We start from the raw sequence: 21,335 nt of genomic DNA on the forward strand, positions 1-21,335 counted from the left end.
ACAACTGCTGATAGTAGTCTCTTATGATCCTTTGTATTTCTGTGTTGTCTGTTGTGATCTCTCCATTTTCATTTCTAATTTTATTGATTTGATTTTTCTCTCTTTGGTTCTTGATGAGTCTGGCTAGTGGTTTGTCAATTTTATTTATCCTTTCAAAGAACCAGCTTTTTGTTTTGTTGATTTTTGCTATGGTCTCTTTTGTTTCTTTAGCATTTATTTCTGCCCTAATTTTTAAGATTTCTTTCCTTCTACTAACTCTGGGGTTCTCCAATTCTTCCTTTTCTAGTTGCTTTAGTTGTAGAGTTAGGTTATTTATTTGACTTTTTTCTTGTTTCTTGAGGTATGCCTGTATTGCTATGAACTTTCCTCTTAGCACTGCTTTTATAGTGTCCCACAGGTTTTGGGTTGTTGTGTTTTCATTTTCATTAGTTTCTATGCATATTTTGATTTCTTTTTTGATTTCTTCTGTGATTTGTTGGTTATTCAGAAGTGTGTTGTTCAACCTCCATATGTTGGAATTTTTAGTAGTTTTTCTCCTGTAATTGAGATCTAATCTTAATGCATTATGGTCAGAAAAGATGCTTGGAATGATTTTGATTTTTTTGAATTTATCAAGTTTAGATTTATGGCCCAGGATGTGATCTATCCTGGAGAAGGTTCCATGAGCACTTGAAAAAAAGGTGAAATTCATTGTTTTGGGGTGAAATGTCCTATAGATATCAATTAGGTCTAATTGATCTAATGTATCATTTAAAGTTTGCGTTTCTTTGTTAATTTTCTGTTTAGTTGATCTGTCCATAGGTGTGAGTGGGGTATTAAAGTCTCCCACTATTATTGTGTTATTGTTGATTTCCCCTTTCATACTTGTTAGCATTTGTCTTACATATTGCGGTGCTCCTATATTGGGTGCATATATATTCATAATTGTTATATCTTCTTCTTGGATTGATCCTTTGATCATTATGTAGTGGCCTTCTTTGTCTCTTTTCACAGCCTTTGTTTTAAAGTCTATTTTATCAGATATGAGTATTGCCACTCCTGCTTTCTTTTGGTCTCTATTTGCGTGGTATATCTTATTCCAGCTCTTCACTTTCAGTCTATATGTATCCCTTGTTTTGAGGTGGGTCTCTTGTAAGCAGCATATAGAGGGGTCTTGTTTTTGTATCCATTCGGCCAGTCTTTGCCTTTTGGTTGGGGCGTTCAACCCATTTACGTTTAAGGTAATTATTGATAAGTATGATCCCATTACCATTTACTTTATTGTTTTGGGTTCGGGTTTATACACCCTTTTCGGTTTCCTGTCTAGAGAATATCCTTTAGCATTTGTTGGAGAGCTGGTTTGGTGGTGCTGAATTCTCTCAGCTTTTGCTTGTCTGTAAAGCTTTCGATTTCTCCTTCGTATTTGAATGAGATCCTTGCTGGGTACAGTAATCTGGGCTGTAGGTTATTGTCTTTCATCACTTTAAGTATGTCTTGCCATTCCCTCCTGGCCTGAAGAGTTTCTATTGAAAGATCAGCTGTTATCCTTATGGGAATCCCCTTGTGTGTTATTTGTTGTTTTTCCCTTGCTGCTTTTAATATTTGTTCTTTGTGTTTGACCTTTGTTAATTTAATTAATATGTGTCTTGGGGTGTTTCGCCTTGGGTTTATCCTATTTGGAACTCTCTGTGTTTCTTGGACTTGGGTGATTATTTCCTTCCCCATTTTAGGGAAGTTTTCAACTATTATCTCCTCAAGGATTTTCTCATGATCTTTCTTTCTGTCTTCTTCTTCTGGGACTCCTATAATTCGAATGTTGGAGCGTTTCATATTGTCCTGGAGGTCTCTGAGATTGTCCTCGTTTCTTTTAATTCGTTTTTCTTGTTTCCTCTCTGATTCATTTATTTCTACCATTCTATCTTCTATTTCACTAATCCTATCTTCTGCCTCCGTTATTCTACTATTTGTTGCCTCCAGAGTGTTTCTGATCTCATTTATTGCGTTATTCATTATATTTTGACTCTTTTTTATTTCTTCTAGGTCCTTGTTAAACCTTTCTTGCATCTTCTCAATCCTTGTCTCTAGGCTATTTATCTGTGATTCCATTTTGATTTCAAGATTTTGGATCATTTTCACTATCAATATTCGGAATTCCTTCTCAGGTAGATTCCCTACTTCTTCCTCTTTTGTTTGGTTTGGTGGGCAACTCTCCTGTTCCTTTACCTGCTGAGTATTCCTCTGTCTCTTCATCTTGGTTATATTGCTGCGTTTGGGGTGGTCTTTTTATATTCTGGTAATTTGTGGAGTTCTCTTTATTATGGAGCTTCCTCACTGTGGGTGGGGTTCTATCAGTGGCTTGTCAAGGTTTCCTGGTTAGGGAGGCTTGTGTTGGAGTTCTGGTGGGTGGAGCTGGGTTTCTTCTCTCTGGAGTGCAGTGGAGTGACCAGTGATGGGTTATGAGACATCAAAGGTTTTGGAATAATTTTGAGCTGCCTGTATATTCAAGCTCAGGGGAGTGTTCCTGTGTTGCTGGAGAATTTGAGTGATATGTCTTGTTTTGGAACTTGTTGGCCCTTGGGTGGAGCTTGGTTTCAGTGTAAGTATGAAGGCATTTGACGAGCTCCTATTGCTTAATGTTCCCTGAATTCAAGAGTTCTCTAATGTTTTCAGGCTTTGTATTTAAGCCTCCTGCTTCTGGTCTTCAGTTTTTACAGTAGCCTCTAGACTTCTCCATCTATACAGCACCGATGATAAAACATCTAGGTTAAAGATGAAAAGTTTCTCCACATTGAGGGACACTCAGAGAGGTTCACTGAGTTACAAGGAGAAGAGAAGATGGAGGGGGTAGTTAGAGGTAACTGGAATGAGATGCGGTGAGATCAAAAGAGGAGAGAGCAAGCTAGGCAGTAGTCACTTCCTATGTGCGCTCTATAGTCTGGCCCGCTTAGAGGTATTTACAGAGTTATACAGGGAAGAGGAGAGGGAGGAAGTAGACAGAGGTGACCAGGAGGATAAGAGAGAGGAATGAGAAGGAGAGAGACAAATCCTGCCAGTAACCAGTTCCTTAGGTGTTCTCCACTGTCTGGAACACACAGAGATTCACAGAGTTGGATAGAGAAGAGATGGGGGAGAAAAGAGACAGAGGCCACCTGGTGGAGAAAAAGGAGAGTCCATAGGAGAAGAGAGTGGTCAAGCCAGTAATCTCCCTCTCAGGTAAACTTGGGTAGTGAAGTTTGGGTTTTTAAATGAACAAAATTGACAACAAAAACCTAAGAGCAAAGGTTAAAAATCTAGAGTAGAGGTTGGATTTTCAAAAATACAATATTAAAGAAAAGAAGCAGAAGGAAAAAGCAGGAAAGAAAGAAAGAAAAAAAAACCAAGAATTATTAAAAAAACAAACAAAAAAACAAAACAAAACAAACAAACAAAAAAAACCCCACCAACAACCATCCAAAGGCTATATATGGTGTTTGCCTTAAAAAAAAAAAAAGTCTTTTTTTAAAAATAGTAATAATAGGTGATAGTAATAAAAATTAAAGGAGAAATAGAAGACTTAACAATTAAAAAAAAAGGTTAGAAAAAAAAGAAAAAAAAAGGAATGATTTTTAAAATAGTAAAAATATATCTGGCCCTTCTCTGATGTTTTGGGCCGTGTGGGATCACTTCCAAGGTGGTTCCCTCTGTTTAACTTCTTCCGTTTGCTGGTTTTTCAGGCTCACTAGTTCAGTCGCGCTGTGGGGAGGGGGGATGCCGCAAACAAATAGCGCTGTCGTGTGCTCACAGTGTCACAGCCCCGCTTGACCTGTCCCTTCTCGCGGCGCACAAACCGCTCCGGCTCTACGATGCTCAGCCGGGAACCGTCTGGGGCCGGCCCTAGGCTGCGTGCACTTCCCGGTCCAAGCCGCTCAGGTTTGGCGCTCAGGCAGCCCTCAGAGGCACAGATTCGGCTGGGACTGCGCTTTGTGCCCTTCCCAGGTCCGAGTAGCTCAGGAGTTTGGCGAGCGTGATCGCCGCGGCTTGTCACCTTTTCTGTCGCTGCTGCTCAACTTTCTGGGTGGACCGCTGGCGTCCCCCGTGAGGCAGATTGTGACTGTCCAGCACCCCCAGAAGTCTTAGCAAAGAAGCCCGCTTGCAGTTAGGTAAGTAAAGTCTCTCCGGGTCTGCAATTGCCCCTTTCCAGTCCTTACGGCTCTGGCTGCCTGTCCCCGGCGGGGGATGGTCTGCAGCCGGCTTTTTCCGTTCCGTCCTTTGTTCTGTGCTCGGTCCTGGCGGTGTCTTATGTTCGAGCTTTTCGTGCGGTAGCTATCACACAGTCTGGTTTGCTAGCGCAAGTTAGGTCGTTCTGGTTGCGCGTGGGGCGTTCCTGCCCGATTCTTACAAAGCACTGCAGCCCGCGCCTCCCGCGCGTCCCTGCCCTGCCCCCACTTCCCAATGGCGGATGCAGGCGTCTGTGCTGCTTTTCCGCTGGGGGAGTTACTGTTGGGCTTGTAATCTCTTGGTTTTAATTATTTCTTTATTTTTCCTTCCTGTTATGTTGCCCTCTGTGTTTCCAAGGCTCGCCACAGACTCGGCAGGGAGAGTGTTTCCTGGTGTTTGGAAACTTCTCTTCTTAAAATTCCCTTCCCGGGACGGGCTTCCCTTCCCGGGATGGAGCTCCCTCCCCACCTCCTTTGTCTCCTTTTTCGTCTTTTATATTTTTTCCTACCTGTTTTTGAAGACAATGGTCTGCTTTTCTGGTTGCCTGCTGTCCTCTGCCAGCCTACAGAGGTTGTTTTGTGGAGTTTGCTCAGCGTTGAAATGTTCTTTTGAGGAATTTGTGAGGGAGAAAGTGGTCTTCCCGTCCTATTCCTCCGCCATCTTTATGCTCCTCTCCAGTGTGGGATCTTAATTCCTCATTCCCTGATGAGGGATGGAACCACCTCCTGTGCACTGGAATGTGGAGTCTTAACCACTGAACTCCCAGGAAAGTCCCAAACAGAACTCTTAAAATCTCATTTTGTTCAGTCGAAAGACAGATGAATCTTGGAAGTTAATTGCGAAGTATAGCAATATTAAGAATAGCAGCTAATTCTTTTAAAAGTTTTTATTGAAATACAGTTGATTTACAACGTTGGGTTAGTTTCATGGGGCTTCCCAGATAGCTCAGTTGGTAAAGAAACCGCCTTCAATGCAGGAGACCCCAGTTCGATTCCTGGGTGGGGCAGATCTGCTGGAGAAGGGATAGGCTGCTGCTGCTGCTAAGTCGCTTCAGTCGTGTCCGACTCTGTGAGGCCCCATAGACGGCAGCCCACCAGGCTCCGCCGTCCCTGGCACTCTGATATTCTTGGGCTTCCCTTGCGGCTCAGCTGGTAAAGAATCTGCCGGCAATGCAGGAGACCCAGGTTCGATCCCTGGGTTGGGAAGATCCCCTGGAGAAGGGAAAGGCTACCCACTCCAGTATTCTGGCCTGGAGAATTCCATGCCAGAGTGAGTTTCAGGTTTATAGTGAAGTGAGTCAGTTATACATATACATATATCCATTTTTTTTCTTTTTAGATTCTTTTCCCATGCAGCCTATTTCAGTCTTGAGTAAAGTTTCCGGTACTATACAATATGTTGTTATTAGTCACCTATTTTATTACAGTAGTGTGTATATGTCAATCCCAATCACCCAATTTATCCTTCTCCAGCAGTCAGTTCAGTTCAGTCGCTCAGTCGTGTCTGACTCTGCGACCCCATGGACTGCAGCACGCCAGGCCTCCCTGTCCATCACCAACTCCCAGAGTCCGCCCAAACCCATGTCCACTGAGTTGGTGATGCCATCCAACCATCTCATCCTCTGTCATCCCCTTCTCCTCCCACCTTCAATCTTTCCCATCATCAGGGTCCTTTCAAATGAGTCAGTTCTTCACATCAGGTGGCCAAAGTATTGGAGTTTCAGCTTCAACATCAGTCCCTCCAATGAATATTCAAGACTGATTTCCTTTAGAATTGACTGGTTGGATCTCCTTGCAGTCCAAGGGACTCTCAAGAGTCTTCTCAAACACCACACTTCAAAATCATCAATTCTTCTCAGCTTTCTTTATAGTCCAACTCTCACATCCATACATGACCACTGGAAAAACCATCACCTTGACTAGACAGACCTTTGTTGGCAAAGTAACATCTCTGCTTTTTAATATGCTGTCTAGGTTGGTCATAACTTTTCTTCCAAGGAATAAACGTCTTTCAGTTTCATGTCTGCAGTCACCATCTGCAGTGATTTTGAAGCCCAAGAAAATAAAGTCTGACACTGTTTCCACTGTTTCCCCATCTATTTCCCATGAAGTGATGGGACCAAATGCCATGATCTTAGTTTTCTGAATGATGAGCTTTAAGCCAACTTTTTCACTCTCCTCTTTCACTTTCATCAAGAGGCTCTTTAGTCTTCTTTGCTTTCTGCCATAAGGGTGGTGTCATCTGCATATCTGAGGTTATTGATATCTCTCCCAGCAATCTTGATTCCAGCTTGTGCTTCCTCCAGCCCAGCATTTCTCATGATGTACTCTGCATATAAGTTAAATAAGCAGGGTGACAATATACAGCCTTGACCTACTCCTTGTCCTATTTGGAACCAGTCTGTTGTTCCATGTCCAGTTCTAACTGTTGCTTCCTGACCTGCAAACAGATCTCTCAAGAAGCAGGTCAGCTGGTCTGGTACCAGGACCCAGGGACCCCACAGAGACTGAGACAGGCTGTGTTTGAGCGTCTCCTGTGGGGTTTGGGTCAGCAGTGGCCTGCCGCAGGGGCAGGGGCTCTGGGTCCAGCAGACCTGGGTATGGCATAAGCCCTCTAGGAGGAGGTCGCCATTAACCCCACCATAGAGCTGCCAGAACTTACACAGGACTGGGAAATAGACTCTTGGAGGGTACAAACAGAAACTTGTGTGCACCAGGACCCAGGAGAAAGGAGCAGTGACCCCACAAGAGACTGACCCAGACTTTTCTGTGTCTCCAGCAATAGCTAATTCTTAATATTGTTGTTTAGTCGCTAAGTCGTTTCTGACTCTTTTGTGACCCCATGGACTGTAGCCAGCCAGGCTCCTCTGTCCATGGGATTCTCCAGGCAAGAACACTGAAGTGGGTTGCCATGCCCTCCTCCAGGGGATCTTCCCTTTCCCAGGGATCTTCTGCACTGGCAGGCAGATTCTTTACCATTGAGCCACCTGGGAAGCCCAATTATTAATATTACTCAGTGATAAGAAAAAAAGAATAAATTGTTGGACAACAAGGTCCTATTTTATGGCACATGGAACTATATTTAATATCCTGGAAAAAACTATAATGGAACAGAATATAAAAATAATGTATATATATATATAATAACTGAGTCACTGTACTGTACTGCAGAAATTAACACAACACTGTAAACCAACTATACTTCAATTTTAAATGCTTAGAAAGTGAAAAAAATTTAATTAAAAAATAAAAAAGAATGAAATATTGCCATTTTCAGCAACATGGATGGACTTAGGGAAAATTATGCCTAGTGATGTCAGAGAAAGACACACACTTCTATGTGGAAATGAAAAATAACATAGATGAATCTGTATGCAAAACAAACCCACAGACACAAAAACAAATTTATGGTTCCCAAAGGGGAGGGGGAGGGAGGGACAAATTAGGAGAAGGGAATTAACAGATACAAACTACTATTCATAAAGTCGATAAACAAGAAGGATTTACTGTATAGGTCATGGAGTTATATTCAATATCTTGTATTAATCTATAATACAATTTAACCTGAAATATATATATAACTGAGCCACTTTTTTGTACACTTGAAACAAACACAATAATATGAATCAACTATCACATTTTTTTAAAGAATAATAGCAAATTATCTTTTAAATAAGTAATTCGTAAATCGTGCTCGCTAGATGCCAGGGACTGTTCTAAATACCTTTTGAAACATATTTATTTTATTCATTTACTTGGCTCTGCCAAGGTCTTAGTTGCAGCGTGCATGCTCGGTCACTTAGTCGTGTCCATCTCTTTCCGAGCCCATGGACCCTACACAGCCCACCAGGCTCCCCTGTCCATGGGATTTTCCAGGCCAGAATACTGGAGTGGGTTGCCATTTCCTCTTCCAAGGGATCTTCCCAATAGCATGCAGGATCTTCAGCTGCAGCATATGGGATCTTGTTCCCTGACTAGGGCTCAAACCCAGGCCCCGTCTATTGGGAATTTAAAATCTTAGCCTGGACCACCAGGGAAGTCCCTAAGTACTTTTCAAATATTTCACTCATAGTGAATGAAATGTGGTTAGCACCGTACCTGGTATTATTTCCTTAGTGAAAGATCTCTCTAAATCAATCCTTGATTAGCATGTAGGCACTCATCTGGCTGATACTCTTCTTGAAACCGATGAACTATGCCCACCACCAGGTTATTTTCCCTTGACTGCCCCAGCGAATCACATTCACTATAGGACCGCAGTAGATATTTTCACCCTGAGGCTCAATCCAATAAAGCAGAAGTTAAAGAGATGACCTAAACCCAGTGCAAGGATTAAAACTGTTCATTAAATTTACAACACATTAACCAGGGGTGACTTGAAAACAATTATGTCATAGCCTTTATTTCGATACAGGTGATGATTACACAATGGATATCCTTGTCAAAACTCACAGGACAGGATAGTTAAAAAGGATGAAATGATTATACGTAAACAATATCTCAGTAAACCTGTTTAAAAAAAAAACTGCACCCCAAAACTCTGTCTTCCCATATTGATTTTATTATGAAAAGAGAATGAACCATAAAACCACAAACTTTTCAGTATATTTGGGGGGAAGAAAATTTTGCCTAAGATCAGGCCCTTGAAATTCCCTACCCCCAAAAAGAAGAGCAGAAATTAATTGGCCTGTTTGAATTCTGAAATCTGAATCTCACACATCTGTATTAAACTGCGATCTCTTCATCGTATTACTAAGAATGGATCCAAATTCATGTGGATTTTTAAAAATTAATTTATTTATGTGAATTGGAGGCTAATTACAATATTGTGGTGGTTTTGCCATGCATTGATATGAATCATCCACGGGTCTCCATGTGTCCCCCCCCCACCGTCCCGGACTCCCCCCAACCTCCCTCCCCACCCCTCCCCTCTGGGTTGTCCCAGTGTACCGGCTTGAGTGGCCTGCTTCATGCATCGAACTTGCACTGGTTACACGTTTCAATGCTGATATGGGTCTTCAAACAGTAAGATGCCTTATGGCTACGCTGTCTGATATGGTAGCCTCTAGCTACATGCAGCCATTGAGATTAATTAAAATTTAATAAAACTAAAAATAAAGCTCTTTAGGTGCACTAACCTGTTCTTTCAAGTGCTTGATAGCCACATGTGGCTAGTGGCCACCGTACTGGATTGCAGAGATGTAGAATGTATCTGTCATCAAAGAAGGATCTAGTGGGCAGCCAAACAGGTGTACAGACCACTGGAGTTTAAGGACTGGGTGCTGAATACGTAACTGTGTGGCGCCGGTCTCTGAAAATTCGGTTTGGCTGGCATTTCTGATTGAAATCATCTTGAGGAGTTCCCTGGTGGCACATTGTCACCTACCAATGGAGGGGACACGGGTTCGATCCCTACTCCAGGAAGATCCCACATGCCACGGGGCGACTGCGCCCATGCACCACCACTACAGAGCCTGTGCCCTAGAGCAGCAAAGGCCCAGCACAGCCAGAAATAAACATAAATGAATTAAAAATCAATCATCTTGCGATGATACATATTATAGCTATTCCACTGGTACTCCAACAAAGTCAATGACCTTCTCGGACACTCAGAGGCAAGTACACCAGTAGAGATAACTCATGGCGGAGTCGCAGAGAAAGTGTGACACGCGCCTGCAGAACTGTAAGCAATCCCTAGAGGGAGGTTTGCCAGCAAAACAGGATGAATAGCCTATTTATATTTAAATTTATGCTTAATGCATCGCCTAAAGCTGTTGGTTTTTAGGCCACCACTCATGGGTAGGTTACATTGGAACCCCCTCCCAAGGAGGCAAAAGTTAACTATTAAACAGATGATTTTTAAGGAAGTTGCGGGACTGCTTTTTTTAAATTCTTTTTTTTTGAATTAAATTTTATGAGCGTATAGTTGTTTTACAATGTTGTGCTAGTCTCTACAACAAAGTGAAACAGCTATATTTTGGATTTCCTTCCCATTTAGGTCACCGCAGAGCACAGAGTAGAGTTCCCTGTGCTCCACAGGAGGTCCTCAATACTCACCTATTTTATCCATAGTATCAATAGTATATGTGTATGTCCATCCCAGTCTCCCGGGTCATCCCACCCCTCCCTTTGCCCCCTTAGCGTCTATATGTTTGTTCTCTATGTCTGTGTCTCTATTTCTCTTTTGCAAATAAGATCACCTGTACCATTTTTCTAGATTCTACATAGATGTGTTAACTGTGGGACTGCTTCACTGGTAAAAGTAGCCACCTCACCGATCTCCCTTTCTAGATTTTCTCAAGAAATTATTTAGAGACACAGCATGCAGAGAGTTGTGCTGCCCCCGTATCTTTAAACCACAACTCCCTGATAGAAATTTGCATTTTATTTGGGCTCATAGACTTCGAGAATGAGTCCTAGTTTTCCATCCTCCTTTCCATGACCTGTGGCCACGTGTGAGCTCTGGCCAACGCATTGTAAGCAGAACTGCTGTGTGCAGCTTCTAGAAGGTGGTCTTGGATCCTTCTTTCTGCTTCCTCTTTCCTATTGATGGAAGGCAAACATGAAAGCTGGAACTCCAGCAATCATATTGGACCTGAGAGGTAAGAACCATGTTGAGGCTACTGCAACAAGATGGGAAAAGTCTGAATCTCTGACACAGTTAAATACCACATCAGCTCTGGGTTTCAACGCAAAAGAGAAATAAAAGTTTGTCTTAGTGAAACCGCAATTGTTCTCAGAGTTTCCTGCTTCTCACAGCTCAGTCAATCTGAACCAATATATCCAGCATCTCTGGTTCACAATGAAAACATAACAAGAATAACTCATGGAAATATAAAACGGAGCTCTCAATGTATGTATTACCCCCAAGAATCAGATACAGTCCCAAGGCAGAACCCTGACGAACGTCTGTCTCTGCAGCTTATCTGCGCGGTAATCACACCTCACTTGGTGCCTTGTCAGCATGACACCCTCCACGGTGCTTGTCAGTAAAGAGCAAGGGAGGGTCTGTGAGCCCTGAAACTGCGGCTGGCCGGATGGGGAGTGAATCTCAGATGCTGTTGTGTGGGTCTGTGCGCATCTATTGAGCTTGGTGCCATCTCAAAGGATTTCAGAAAGGACCCGGTGTAGATTTCTTTGTGGTAATAAATCAATAAGACCATTCAGCAACTGTTAGGCTTTCCAGTATTCCATGTTGCATCCTCATCTGCCAAATAGGAGACTTAGTATCGTCAAAGCATAAAATCAATCTTTAAAAACATAACAGGTGGAACTGGTTATTTCTACTGCTAAGTGGTGTCAGGCATGTCTAAGGCAGCTTTTCTTCCATTCAGCTGTTTGTTTTGGCTGTGGGGGGTCTTTGTTGCTGCCCATGGGCTTCCTCTCCTTGCAGCTAGGGGGCTTCTCTTGTTGCGGAGCACCAGCCCTCGGTGCAGGGCTTCAGTAGTGGCAGCACTGGGCTCAGTAGTGGCAGCACTGGGCTCAGTAGTTGTGGCGCATGGGCTTAGTTGCTCCACAGCATGTGGGATCTTCCTGGGCCAGAGATTGAACTGGTGTCCCTTGCATTGGAAGGTAGATTCTTAACCTCTGGACCACCAGGGAAGTGCTAATGCAGCTTTTTTCGCCTAATGTCATGTTTGACAGTGATATTAACAAAAGCACAACAGCTATCACCAAAACATGTGTTATACTCGCCAAAGAAACTCGCCCAGTGACGCCACCTCTCGTTGACTTGATGACCAAGCAGAGGAGAGATATGGAGCCCACAGCCTTCTGGGATAGGTATGCTCCCAAGTACAGTTATCTAAGTGGTCCAAATTTTACAGATTGTTTTTAGACCATAAGCCCCTGGTAGCTCAGTTGGTAAAGAATCTGCCTGCAATGCAGGAGACCCCAGTTCAATTCCTGGGTTGGGAAGATCCCCTGGAGAAGGGATAGGCTACTCACTCCACTGTTCTTGGGCTTCCCTGTGGATCAGCTGGTAGTAAAGAATCTGCCTGCAATGTGGGAGACCTGGGTTCGATACCTGGGTTGGGAAGATCCCCTGGAGAAGGGGAAGGCTGCCCACTCCAGTATTCTGGCCTGGAGAATTCCATGGACTGTATAGTCCATGGGGTCACAGAGTTGGACACGACTGAGCGACTTTCACTTTCACAGACGCCACAAATATCAGCTTAAGGCTAAGAAGCAGTCCAAAGTGCGGCAGACTAGAGGACCCACCCACAGCACTCATACTGTAGTCTTACTGACTTCCCTACTCCAAGCCCCCCCCTCCTAAGCCTGCCAACCTGTTGTTGGCTGTGTGCCTGTGTCTGGACCCCTCACACCCTCCTCCAACCTGGGGGATGAGGGGAGTTGCCTGCAGACAACTCCATCAAAGCATGTACTGTTCCAAAGGCCATCAGTGACTTCCTCTTCCTTGTTAGGTTCAAGTTAAACCCTTTTGAGAGGCAGCCAAGACATTTCAGAACCCAGGCCCTCCTACAAGAATTTACGTTCTGACTCAACCAAACCCAAATTCACTCCCCAGGTTTCTGTTTCCCTCCATATATCACCTCACCACCCCATCTAGAAGCCTCCACTGCACACAAGCCACTGGAGGTGCCGCCAGATCCCACATGTCCAGATGCGGGGACACTTGCCCCACCCATGCCCAGCCCCACCCTGAAACTTCCACCTCTGAACTCTGCCCTTGAACTCCCCTCATCCTTCCTTAGAGCCAGGCCCCAGCTTGCTGCAGGGGCAGGAGAAGCCCCACCGCGAGCAGAGGGCTGTGGTCCTGGCGTCCTCGCCTGCAGCTTGGCACGGAATCGCTCATAAAACTGTTATACGGGTTGCTTGGCATACTAGTGAAAATAGGCTTTTGTGGATTGGCTTGGGGACCTAACCGCCGTGTATAAATGTTATTGGAGTAAATGCATAGCTTTGTTTCCTCGAGAAAAGCCCTCTGAGCTCAGAGCATCTGACCAAAAGTGACCTTTGGGGACACTCCCCTTTGTGCTCCGAGGGCGACCTCTGCGGTTTGGCTCCAGCTGCAGAGAAAGCTCTGGAGAAACCTCGGCTCTGGCCCCGGCTTGGCTGGGAGTGGGTGCGGACGGGCAGCGTGGGGAGTGTCTATTTAAGTCTGATCGCCTCTTCAGCCTGGGGTTCGGGGGGTGGGGGCGGGGGAAGACGGGTGTCTGAAGCCGTTGAGGTGGAGACGAGGGCGTGGGTGATCCCAGAACCCACATCCATCGCCTGACCCCAGACAGACGACGTTCAAGGGCTTCGGCCCTTGTGCTGTGGGACTGAGGGCTCCCCTGGTGACTCCGGGGGGCGGCGGGCAGGGATGTTTTCGGGGCTGCGCTTGCGCGTTAACCGGGGGCGCCCTGGGCGCCGGCACCAGGGGGCAGCGGAAGCAGAGACGCGCGCCTCCAGGGCGCCCGCGCCGAAAGGGGTCTACACCTGCGCCCGGTTTTCCCGAGCGCCCGCCGCCGCGGCAAGGCTGGGCTTCCGCATGGGGGGCGCCCTGGGGCTGAGACCGAGTCAGCTCCGGCACTTGCAGGGTTTCAGGGATCCGGGCCGTGTCGGGGATCCCCGGAAGGAGGGGCGAGGGCGCTACCTCCTGGGACTCCGGCTCGGGGGTGCAAAGCGGCCCCTCTCCCGCTGGCTCCCTGGGGTCTGCGGACCGGAAGCCAGGACGCGCACACACGTGCACACACATGTGCAGACGCTCGTACACTCGTGCCCCTCCCGCGCCCGCAGCCGGGCGTCCGGCGGGGAAAGCGGCCTCGCGACCCGGAGGTCCCGGAAGAAGCATTAGTCTCTCCTGCCCAGACGGGCGGGAGGGGGGATGCGCATCCCGGGAGCCGCCAGGAATGCCCAGCGGTGCGGCCAGCCCTGAGCAGAGGGGACACCTGGCCCGGAAGGCTCGGAGCTGCTGAACAAGCCCCGGGATAGAGGGGAGGGCGCTGGGGGACGCCCCGGAGTCGGAGGAGACTCCGGCAGAGCCCTGTGCATCTTGCCGCGTCAGGAAGCTTGGAGGAGTGTGGACGCTGATACCCAAGAGCCTGGGGAGCCCCTGCCGCAGCCCTGGCTATGATGACGGGGCAGGCAAGCCTGCACCAAAGGCAGGGGCAGTAAACGCCGTCGTGAAAGTCAGCCTCGGTCTCCTCTTTCGCAGGGAGCTCAGACCAGGCATCTAAGGCCCCTTCCAGCCTCGAGGGCCCTAAAGGTCTGGAAGGGGTGTCAGTTAAAACCAGGGAGGGTCAGGCGCCCTCACCCTGAACCGCTCAGGGTCTGTTATGCACTCTCTCTGCACCCTAGCACCTCAACAGGACAAGTCCTCCAGGAATCGGATTAAGCCATCCATTTCTGGTAACAGCTCAGCCAGGAGTAAGGGGGGTGGTGGGAGGGGCGTCTGGTGAGGATTGAAATAACAACACAAGCAGCAAGCACACACACCCCAGGAGGAGACGATCACATTTTTTAACCACCAGTCAGAGTGGACTCAGGTCATAGTGCTGGACGAGGTCCTGGGAGTCCCTTCCATCCAGATCACACGATAACAAGGGTCAGGGAGGGTGGGGCATCCAGGGCAAGGATGGGGTTGGCCAGGATGCCCGTGGGATACTCAAGGGACTCAGGGCCACCGTGGTTTCCCAACTAATGTGGAAGAATCTTAATATTTCAACCGTCTGCTGACCACTGGCCCTGCACACGCCCCTCACTATTCCACGTCTCCCCTGGGGGAGTAGCCAGGTCCCCAAGTAACAGGCGTTCCTGCAAGACCCCAGACCGAGTGAAAGACAGCAGGCAGGCAGGTCAGGGAGCCAAACACCCAGTAGGCAGAGATGAGCGAGCCCCACCTGGGCAGAGAGAGGCAGAGCCCTGAGACAAAGGAGACCGTGTATTCCAGCGTTCACAGTGGGTGTGAGGGAGGCAGGGGTCAGCCCCCAGCCCCGCACAGTCACTGAGGAAAGCCCTGAGGCGAGGAGGAGGGTGCTGGGGCTCGCCCCTGGAGAGCCCGTCTCCAAAGTCCGCTGATTTTTGTTGGGATTTCTCTCTTTATCTTTTTTGTCATTTTGCTTTCCATGCTTTAAATAATTAATATAATTACTTTTAAATACAAAATACACAGTGTCCTTTCTCTTCTCTTCCACGTGTTTGGGGTCACTGGGAGGTAAATTTTAAATAAGGGTCTCGGCTGTTGAGCAGGGCCCAGGGGGAGGGGGCGGGCCCAGGGGGAGGGGCGCTGCGAGGCCCCGGGGCCCCCCCTCCCCTGCTTTGCCCCTGATGGGGGACTCTCAGTGCCCTGGCCGGAGGCCCCATAGATGGCGAGAAGCCCTCCTTTGAGGTGGCACAGAGCCGACGCTGTGGGACTCCAGGTGGGCCTGGCGTCGGTGGACAGGGTCAGACGGAGGAGAAGGTCCTAGCCCATGAAGCAGACAGGCCCCAGCAGCACCCCGCCCCGCCTCGGAGGGGCCCCCAGGTCTGAGAAGGAGGCGTCCAGCACCGGCAGCTGCTCCAGCACAGGCGTGCGAACCTCCAGCACCGTCCGGCCTTGCTGGCTCTTGAGGAGGGGGAGAGACACAAGAGCAAGAGGAGTGAGGGTGGGAAAGGCACGCGGGAGCCTTGGGCCACCCAACCGCAGGCCCAGGTCCCCGCTCCTTTGAGCACCGTGAGACGATGATCCCCTCATCTGCGTCACAAGTTCAAACTGTGCTAAATTTCCTATCTAAAGTTTCTTCCAGAGAGCCAGGACTGGGAAAGCTGTGTGTGTGTGTGTGGGTGTGGGTGTGTGTGGGTGTGTGTGGGTGTGGGTGTCCTCCCTGGGGAGCGAGCAGTGTTAACAGCCCCGTGTGTGCAAAGGGGAACCCATGTAAATATGCTTATGAGCCTGCATGCTGGGCTTTGAGTGGACCCGTCCTCCACCATCCAGCCTTCCTGCCCTTCCCGACACCAGAAGCAGGCTTCCTCCTGCTCAGCCCAGCGCCCCTGCCCGGGGGTCTTCCTGCCTCCTCCAGCCTGAGTCCAGGGCCTGCCCCCACCCAGCTCTCCCTGGTGCCCACCTGGCAGCCGTCCCGGATCTGCTTGACGTAGGGGCTGGTCTCCGGGCTCAGCTCGTCCTCATTGGCCCCACGGAGCTTCAGGGGGCCGTCCTGGGCCTCCCCAGAGCACGGGTAGGAGACGTTCTGGCGGGCTGAGACGCTGAGCAGCCGCAGGAAGGTGAGCTGCACCACGCCCACCGGGGCGCCCTCGGAGTCCACGTAGGAGAACTGGGGGAGAGCGGGGGGCTACAGTCACAGGCAGGGCCGGGGCCAGGGTCATGAGAGCGGAGTGAACAGGGAAGGGCCGGGAGAGACATGGGGAGCAGGGATCAAACAGGGCAAACGTTTGCGCAGGTGGTCAGGGGCAGGAGATGAAGTTAGCAGCAGGAGACTGCTGAGAAAGAACAGAAGCGTCGGCCGGCTCCACGAGGTCAAAGGCCAGGGGACGTCAGAAACCCGGGAGCCTCTAGGCCCAGAGGGGGACTGCACAGGGTCAGGGCGGCCAGGGGCCAGCTCTCACCTGCGTGACATCGTCCCTGGGCGTCACACAGGTTTCCCCTCCAGCCGTAAAGTTGCAGAAAACCCGGAAGGCATCCCGAGCACAGCCCTGGTTGGGGTCGACCCAGTACTCTCCTGTCAAGCGAGGAGGGGCGGTCAGGGCGCCTGGGCCTTGTACCCAAGAGGGCTCTGCCCCGCAGGTCCCCCTGCGGCTCCCACCGGCCGCCCCCAGGCCTCTGTTCCACCCCCAGGCCCCCAGAGCATAGCCGGCCCCACTTCAGTCTCCCTCCTCACTTTATGCCCCTTCCCGCCGCTGCCACCCCTTCCCCCAGGCAGCACCCCAGGCTGGCGGCTGGGGTTGGCAGGAGCGCTGACATCCGCACTCTGGCACCATGTGTGGCCACAGGCTTGCACACGTGTCTGTGTGTGTGAATGCCAGCATGTTCCACGGGTGTAGGTTTATCTATTCCTGTAGAAACTGGGCAGCTGGTGAGCTGACGACCCCGGGAAGTGGGGGGGGGGGGGAGAGAGAGAGAGAATGTGTGTGTGTGTGTGTGTGTGTGCACTCAGTCGTGTCTGATTCTGTGACCCCGTGGACTGTGGCCTGCCAGGTTCCTCTGTCTGTGAAATTTTCCAGGCGAGAATACTGGAGTGGGCTGCCATTTCCCACTACAAGGGATCCTCCCAACCCAGGGATTGAACCTGCATCTGCTGTGTCTGCTGACTTGGCAGGCTGATTCTCTATCACTACCACCTGGGAAGCTCTTTAAAAACCGTTTCTAACAGTAGCCCACGGCTGAATGAGCTATTCCACATGTCTGTGATCAGTCACTCAGTCCTGTCCGACTCTTTCCCTTCCTGAGGACTGCAGCCTGCCAGGCTCCTCTATCCATGGGATTCTTCAGGCAAGAATACTGGAGTGGGCTGCCATTTCTTCCTCCAGGGGATCTCCCTGACCCAGGGATCAAGCCTGTGTCTCTTGTATCGCCTGCCTTGCAGGCAGATTCTTTACCCACTGAGCCATCACACCAGTTGCTAATACTGAAATGCTTCTGATCTGGTTGGTAAGAGCTGCCGCCCCAAGCTGCCCCCCGCCGGCCTCATCCCCACCCCGACAGCTTCCCCAGGCCTCCTTGACATCCATCCTGCTTGTTCACATCGGCGCTGTGGTTCACAAGCTGAGCTCCTGAGGCTGGCACTGACCATCGGGCAGCTCCGGGTGGCAGAGCTTCAGGTCCTGGCAGGTGCGAGCAGGGCTGTCCTGGGTCCCCGTGGGCCGCCTCATTTGCTCGATCTCCTCCCGCAGGGAGTCCAGGGAGCCAAAGATCTCCTCCAGGCCCCCAGGACTGCCCGGGGCACCCCCAGTCAGCACAGCTTCATCTTCCTGCAGCAGGCGGCTCCCATCCACCGAGCGCCGCGTCTTCTTGGGCATCTGGATGGGCAGGGGCTGGATCACCTCTCCCGGGGGCCCCTGGGTGAGAGACGAGGTCAGGGTGAAGGAGATGCAGAGAAACACCCAGAGCGGGCCAGCAGAGACGCGGGCCCGGCCTCGTGACTCACCGGGTGTCCCGGAGGGCCCTGGACGCCCTTCTCTCCCTTAGGTCCGGCAGGGCCCTGAGAAAGGAGGCAATGAGGTCATGGAGGGGTCAAGAGGTCAAGTAGGCGATTAAGGTTGCAGAGGATGAAATCGGTCAGGGCCTGGGGGTGGGGGGATGGGTGGGATGTCCGTCCTGGAGAGACAGTGTCAAGTTCAGCTGTGTGTGCGCCGAGGGGGCGGTCAGAGCTGCTGGGGTCACTCACTGTGGCTCCTTTGGCTCCTTTGGGCCCAGCAGGTCCCTGTGAAATGAGGGTCGAGAAAGAGGCGGTCACCACAAGGGAGGGTCGGGACATGGAGAACCGCATGGGCGAGGTCACGAGTCCACAGGACCCTGGGGCCACCCAGGAGAGGCAGGCGAGGGAGACAAGGGGACACTGGGGAGGCGCTGGAAGGACAGGTTGGAAACTCTGCAGGTGCAGGAACATATGGGGGACGTGGGGGCCTCTGCGTGTTAGGCTGGCGGTTGCCGTGGAAACCAGGGGGGATTATGGGGGCCGCGGGGTTTAGAGGATTGAGGGGAGGAACAGATGGGATACTCACAGGGAGGCCGGGGGGCCCTCCAGGACCAATGGGGCCAGATGCTCCCGGAATGCCCTAGGAAGGGGGGGCCTGGTTCAGCTGCGTCCTCCTCAGCGCCCCACCGCCCACCGCCACCCCGCCCGCAGCACGCCCCCTGAATCCCCAACCTCCATCTGCCCAGACCTCCCAGCACCATGCCCCACACTCACCGTCTCTCCCTTTTGCCCTGTGGAGCCCTGAGGACCGGGAAGCCCGCGGTCACCCTTCTCCCCCTGCTCCCCAGGGGGGCCGATGAGTCCAATGAGACCTGGGTGACCCTGGAAAAGCGGACAGGTGGTGAGGGGGAGCCACAGAAGAGACCCGAGATGGGGAGGAGGAGGACCACAGGGGTCGGAGCGCAGAAGGCAGGAGGGACTCAGGCCGGGCTGCGGGAAGCCCAGGGCTGCCACAGCCCTGACTGAGGAGGGACCCCCGAGAACGTGGGGTCCCCACAGGCTTCAGGGAGGAGGCTGAGATTCCTGGTTGCACGTGGTCACTCACCTTCTCGCCCTTGGCCCCAGTGTCGCCCCGGAGGCCAGGTAGCCCTGGGGGTCCCTGTGGGGAGACAGGAAGTCACTCTCTCCTGCGGGAGGTGGGACCACCACTCCAACTTCCTCTAAGGCTGGATGCCCACTGCCCCGGGGGCCCCACCCCACCCCACCCCACCCCATCCACAGTCACTCACCACAGGGCCTGGAGGCCCAGCCTGGCCTGTGGCCCCGGGACGGCCTTGCTGACCCTGCAGATTTGAGGGGACCGCAGGGATCAGGAGCCGTGTCCCCCGCACCACACCCCTCCCAGCCCGGCCAAGCCTCTGCATCACGACTTACCACTGAGCCAGGGAGACCTCTCAGGCCATCAGGACCAGGCTTTCCTGCTGGGCCTGCAGGACCCACAGGGCCTGTCTTCCCTGGGGCGCCCACAGCGCCAGGGTCCCCCTGAAACACACCAAAGAAGTGTCCCGAATGGCAGAGGACGGTGTGGTAGGGGCAGCGGATCCAAGGTGGGTGGGGTGAGACAGAGGGGAGGGGTCGAACCCAAGACCCCTGGGGTAGGGAGGACAGGGAACGCCGCCTGGAGGAGGGGGCGTGGGGGAGGCTTCTGGGGGCCGGAGGGTGAAGACGGGGAGGGGCGGGGCAGTGCAATGGGCGTCCCAGCATCCAGGAGGCTCTCCCCACCTTGGCGCCCTTCTCTCCTTGTCGCCCTTCAGGACCAGGTGTGCCTGCAGGTCCCTGCAGGTGGAGGAGGGGAGGGGGTGCAGGCGGCCATGAGCAGCCAGGCTCACCTCCCACCCCTGAGCATCCTCCTGGTACACACACACACACCTGTGCGCGTGCACACCTTCACACACACAGTCACAGAGGCTGACTCATCTCCCTCCCAAAGCAGTCCTCCTGGTACACACACAGACACCTGCGCACACACAGACACAATCACAGAGGCTCACTCAGTGATGTGAGAGCTGCTACAACGGTACCAGTTGTCAAAATACTGTGCATTAGGTGGAAAGCCTCTTGCCCACAAACCACCAGTAAACAAAGGGTTCATCCCCTGCCAGCCCTTTTCCTCCCAACCCCCAGACCAAGGATCAAACTTGTGCCTGCCCTCCGCAGTGGGATCAAAGAGCCGCAACCCCTGGACCATCAGGAAATCTCCCCCCACATCTACTCTGATTGGTTGGTACACACACCGCCACCCCTGGCAAGATCAGACAGGACACACAGGAGCAAAGATGCCCAAATCTGCACAGCACACTCGCAAACACGCGTGATCACACACACCTCCCCCAAGGACAGCTGGGGCACCAGGCCCCTCCGCATCCTGCCCCCCATCGCCCCAGCGGCCATCCAGCCTCCCCCAGGACTGCCCGCAAGGTCCACCTCACTTACCCTCTTTCCAAGCGGTCCAGGAGGTCCATTCTCCCCCGTGGGACCGGGGGACCCCTGTGGAGGGAGGGAGAGTGGTGGTGAGGGAGCCCCTCGGGTGTGGGCACAGCAGAGGGGACTGGGCCTGGGGGTGGGGGGCCACAGCTACTCACAGGCTGTCCTGGCTCCCCGTCCTCTCCACGGTCACCCTTGGCACCATCCTGGCCCTGCAGACGCAGCACTGTCAGAGGGGGCCCCCGGCCTGGCTGACCTCACCCCCAAGCCCGCCAATCCTCCCATTCTTCCATCTGCCCCCCACACCCCCAGTCCCCACCTGCCACGCAGAGTGCCTCCAGGGCAGACCACCCTCCTCTCCCACCCTCCCTGGGTAAGACTCACCCGAGGGCCAACTTCTCCAGGAGGGCCAGGGTCACCAGGAAAACCAACAGGACCCTGATCCGGAGGGAATCCAAGGGTCAGGGTCACAGCTCCTAAGCCCACCCAGCGCCAACACGACCCCCATTGGCACAGGGCACACGCTCTCTCTCTACAGGCAATGCCCACCCGCACTGCCCTAGGAAGAGGGCCTCCAGTAGCCCTTCTCCCCACCTCA

The 21,335-nt window shown here is 51.4% G+C and overlaps 1 protein-coding gene across 1 annotated transcript in view; it reads right to left on the reverse strand.

The window, feature by feature from the left end:
• Positions 1-15,585: 15,585 nt before the first annotated feature.
• The window catches only part of COL11A2 (collagen type XI alpha 2 chain), a 28,018-nt gene continuing 22,268 nt past the window's right edge, over positions 15,586-21,335 (reverse strand). The window contains exons 52-66 of the mRNA XM_068994102.1: positions 21,122-21,175; positions 20,896-20,949; positions 20,747-20,800; positions 20,036-20,089; positions 19,688-19,795; positions 19,543-19,596; positions 19,359-19,412; positions 19,028-19,135; positions 18,840-18,893; positions 18,503-18,538; positions 18,263-18,316; positions 17,906-18,173; positions 16,725-16,837; positions 16,226-16,432; positions 15,586-15,726 (exon numbers count right to left, since the gene is read on the reverse strand). Coding sequence (XP_068850203.1) covers positions 15,586-15,726; positions 16,226-16,432; positions 16,725-16,837; positions 17,906-18,173; positions 18,263-18,316; positions 18,503-18,538; positions 18,840-18,893; positions 19,028-19,135; positions 19,359-19,412; positions 19,543-19,596; positions 19,688-19,795; positions 20,036-20,089; positions 20,747-20,800; positions 20,896-20,949; positions 21,122-21,175 — 1,413 coding nt within the window. The remainder of the gene's footprint in view (positions 15,727-16,225; positions 16,433-16,724; positions 16,838-17,905; positions 18,174-18,262; positions 18,317-18,502; positions 18,539-18,839; positions 18,894-19,027; positions 19,136-19,358; positions 19,413-19,542; positions 19,597-19,687; positions 19,796-20,035; positions 20,090-20,746; positions 20,801-20,895; positions 20,950-21,121; positions 21,176-21,335) is intronic.

Source organism: Capricornis sumatraensis, chromosome 22 (assembly GCF_032405125.1).
Source record: "Capricornis sumatraensis isolate serow.1 chromosome 22, serow.2, whole genome shotgun sequence".
Taxonomy (NCBI): domain Eukaryota; kingdom Metazoa; phylum Chordata; class Mammalia; order Artiodactyla; family Bovidae; genus Capricornis; species Capricornis sumatraensis.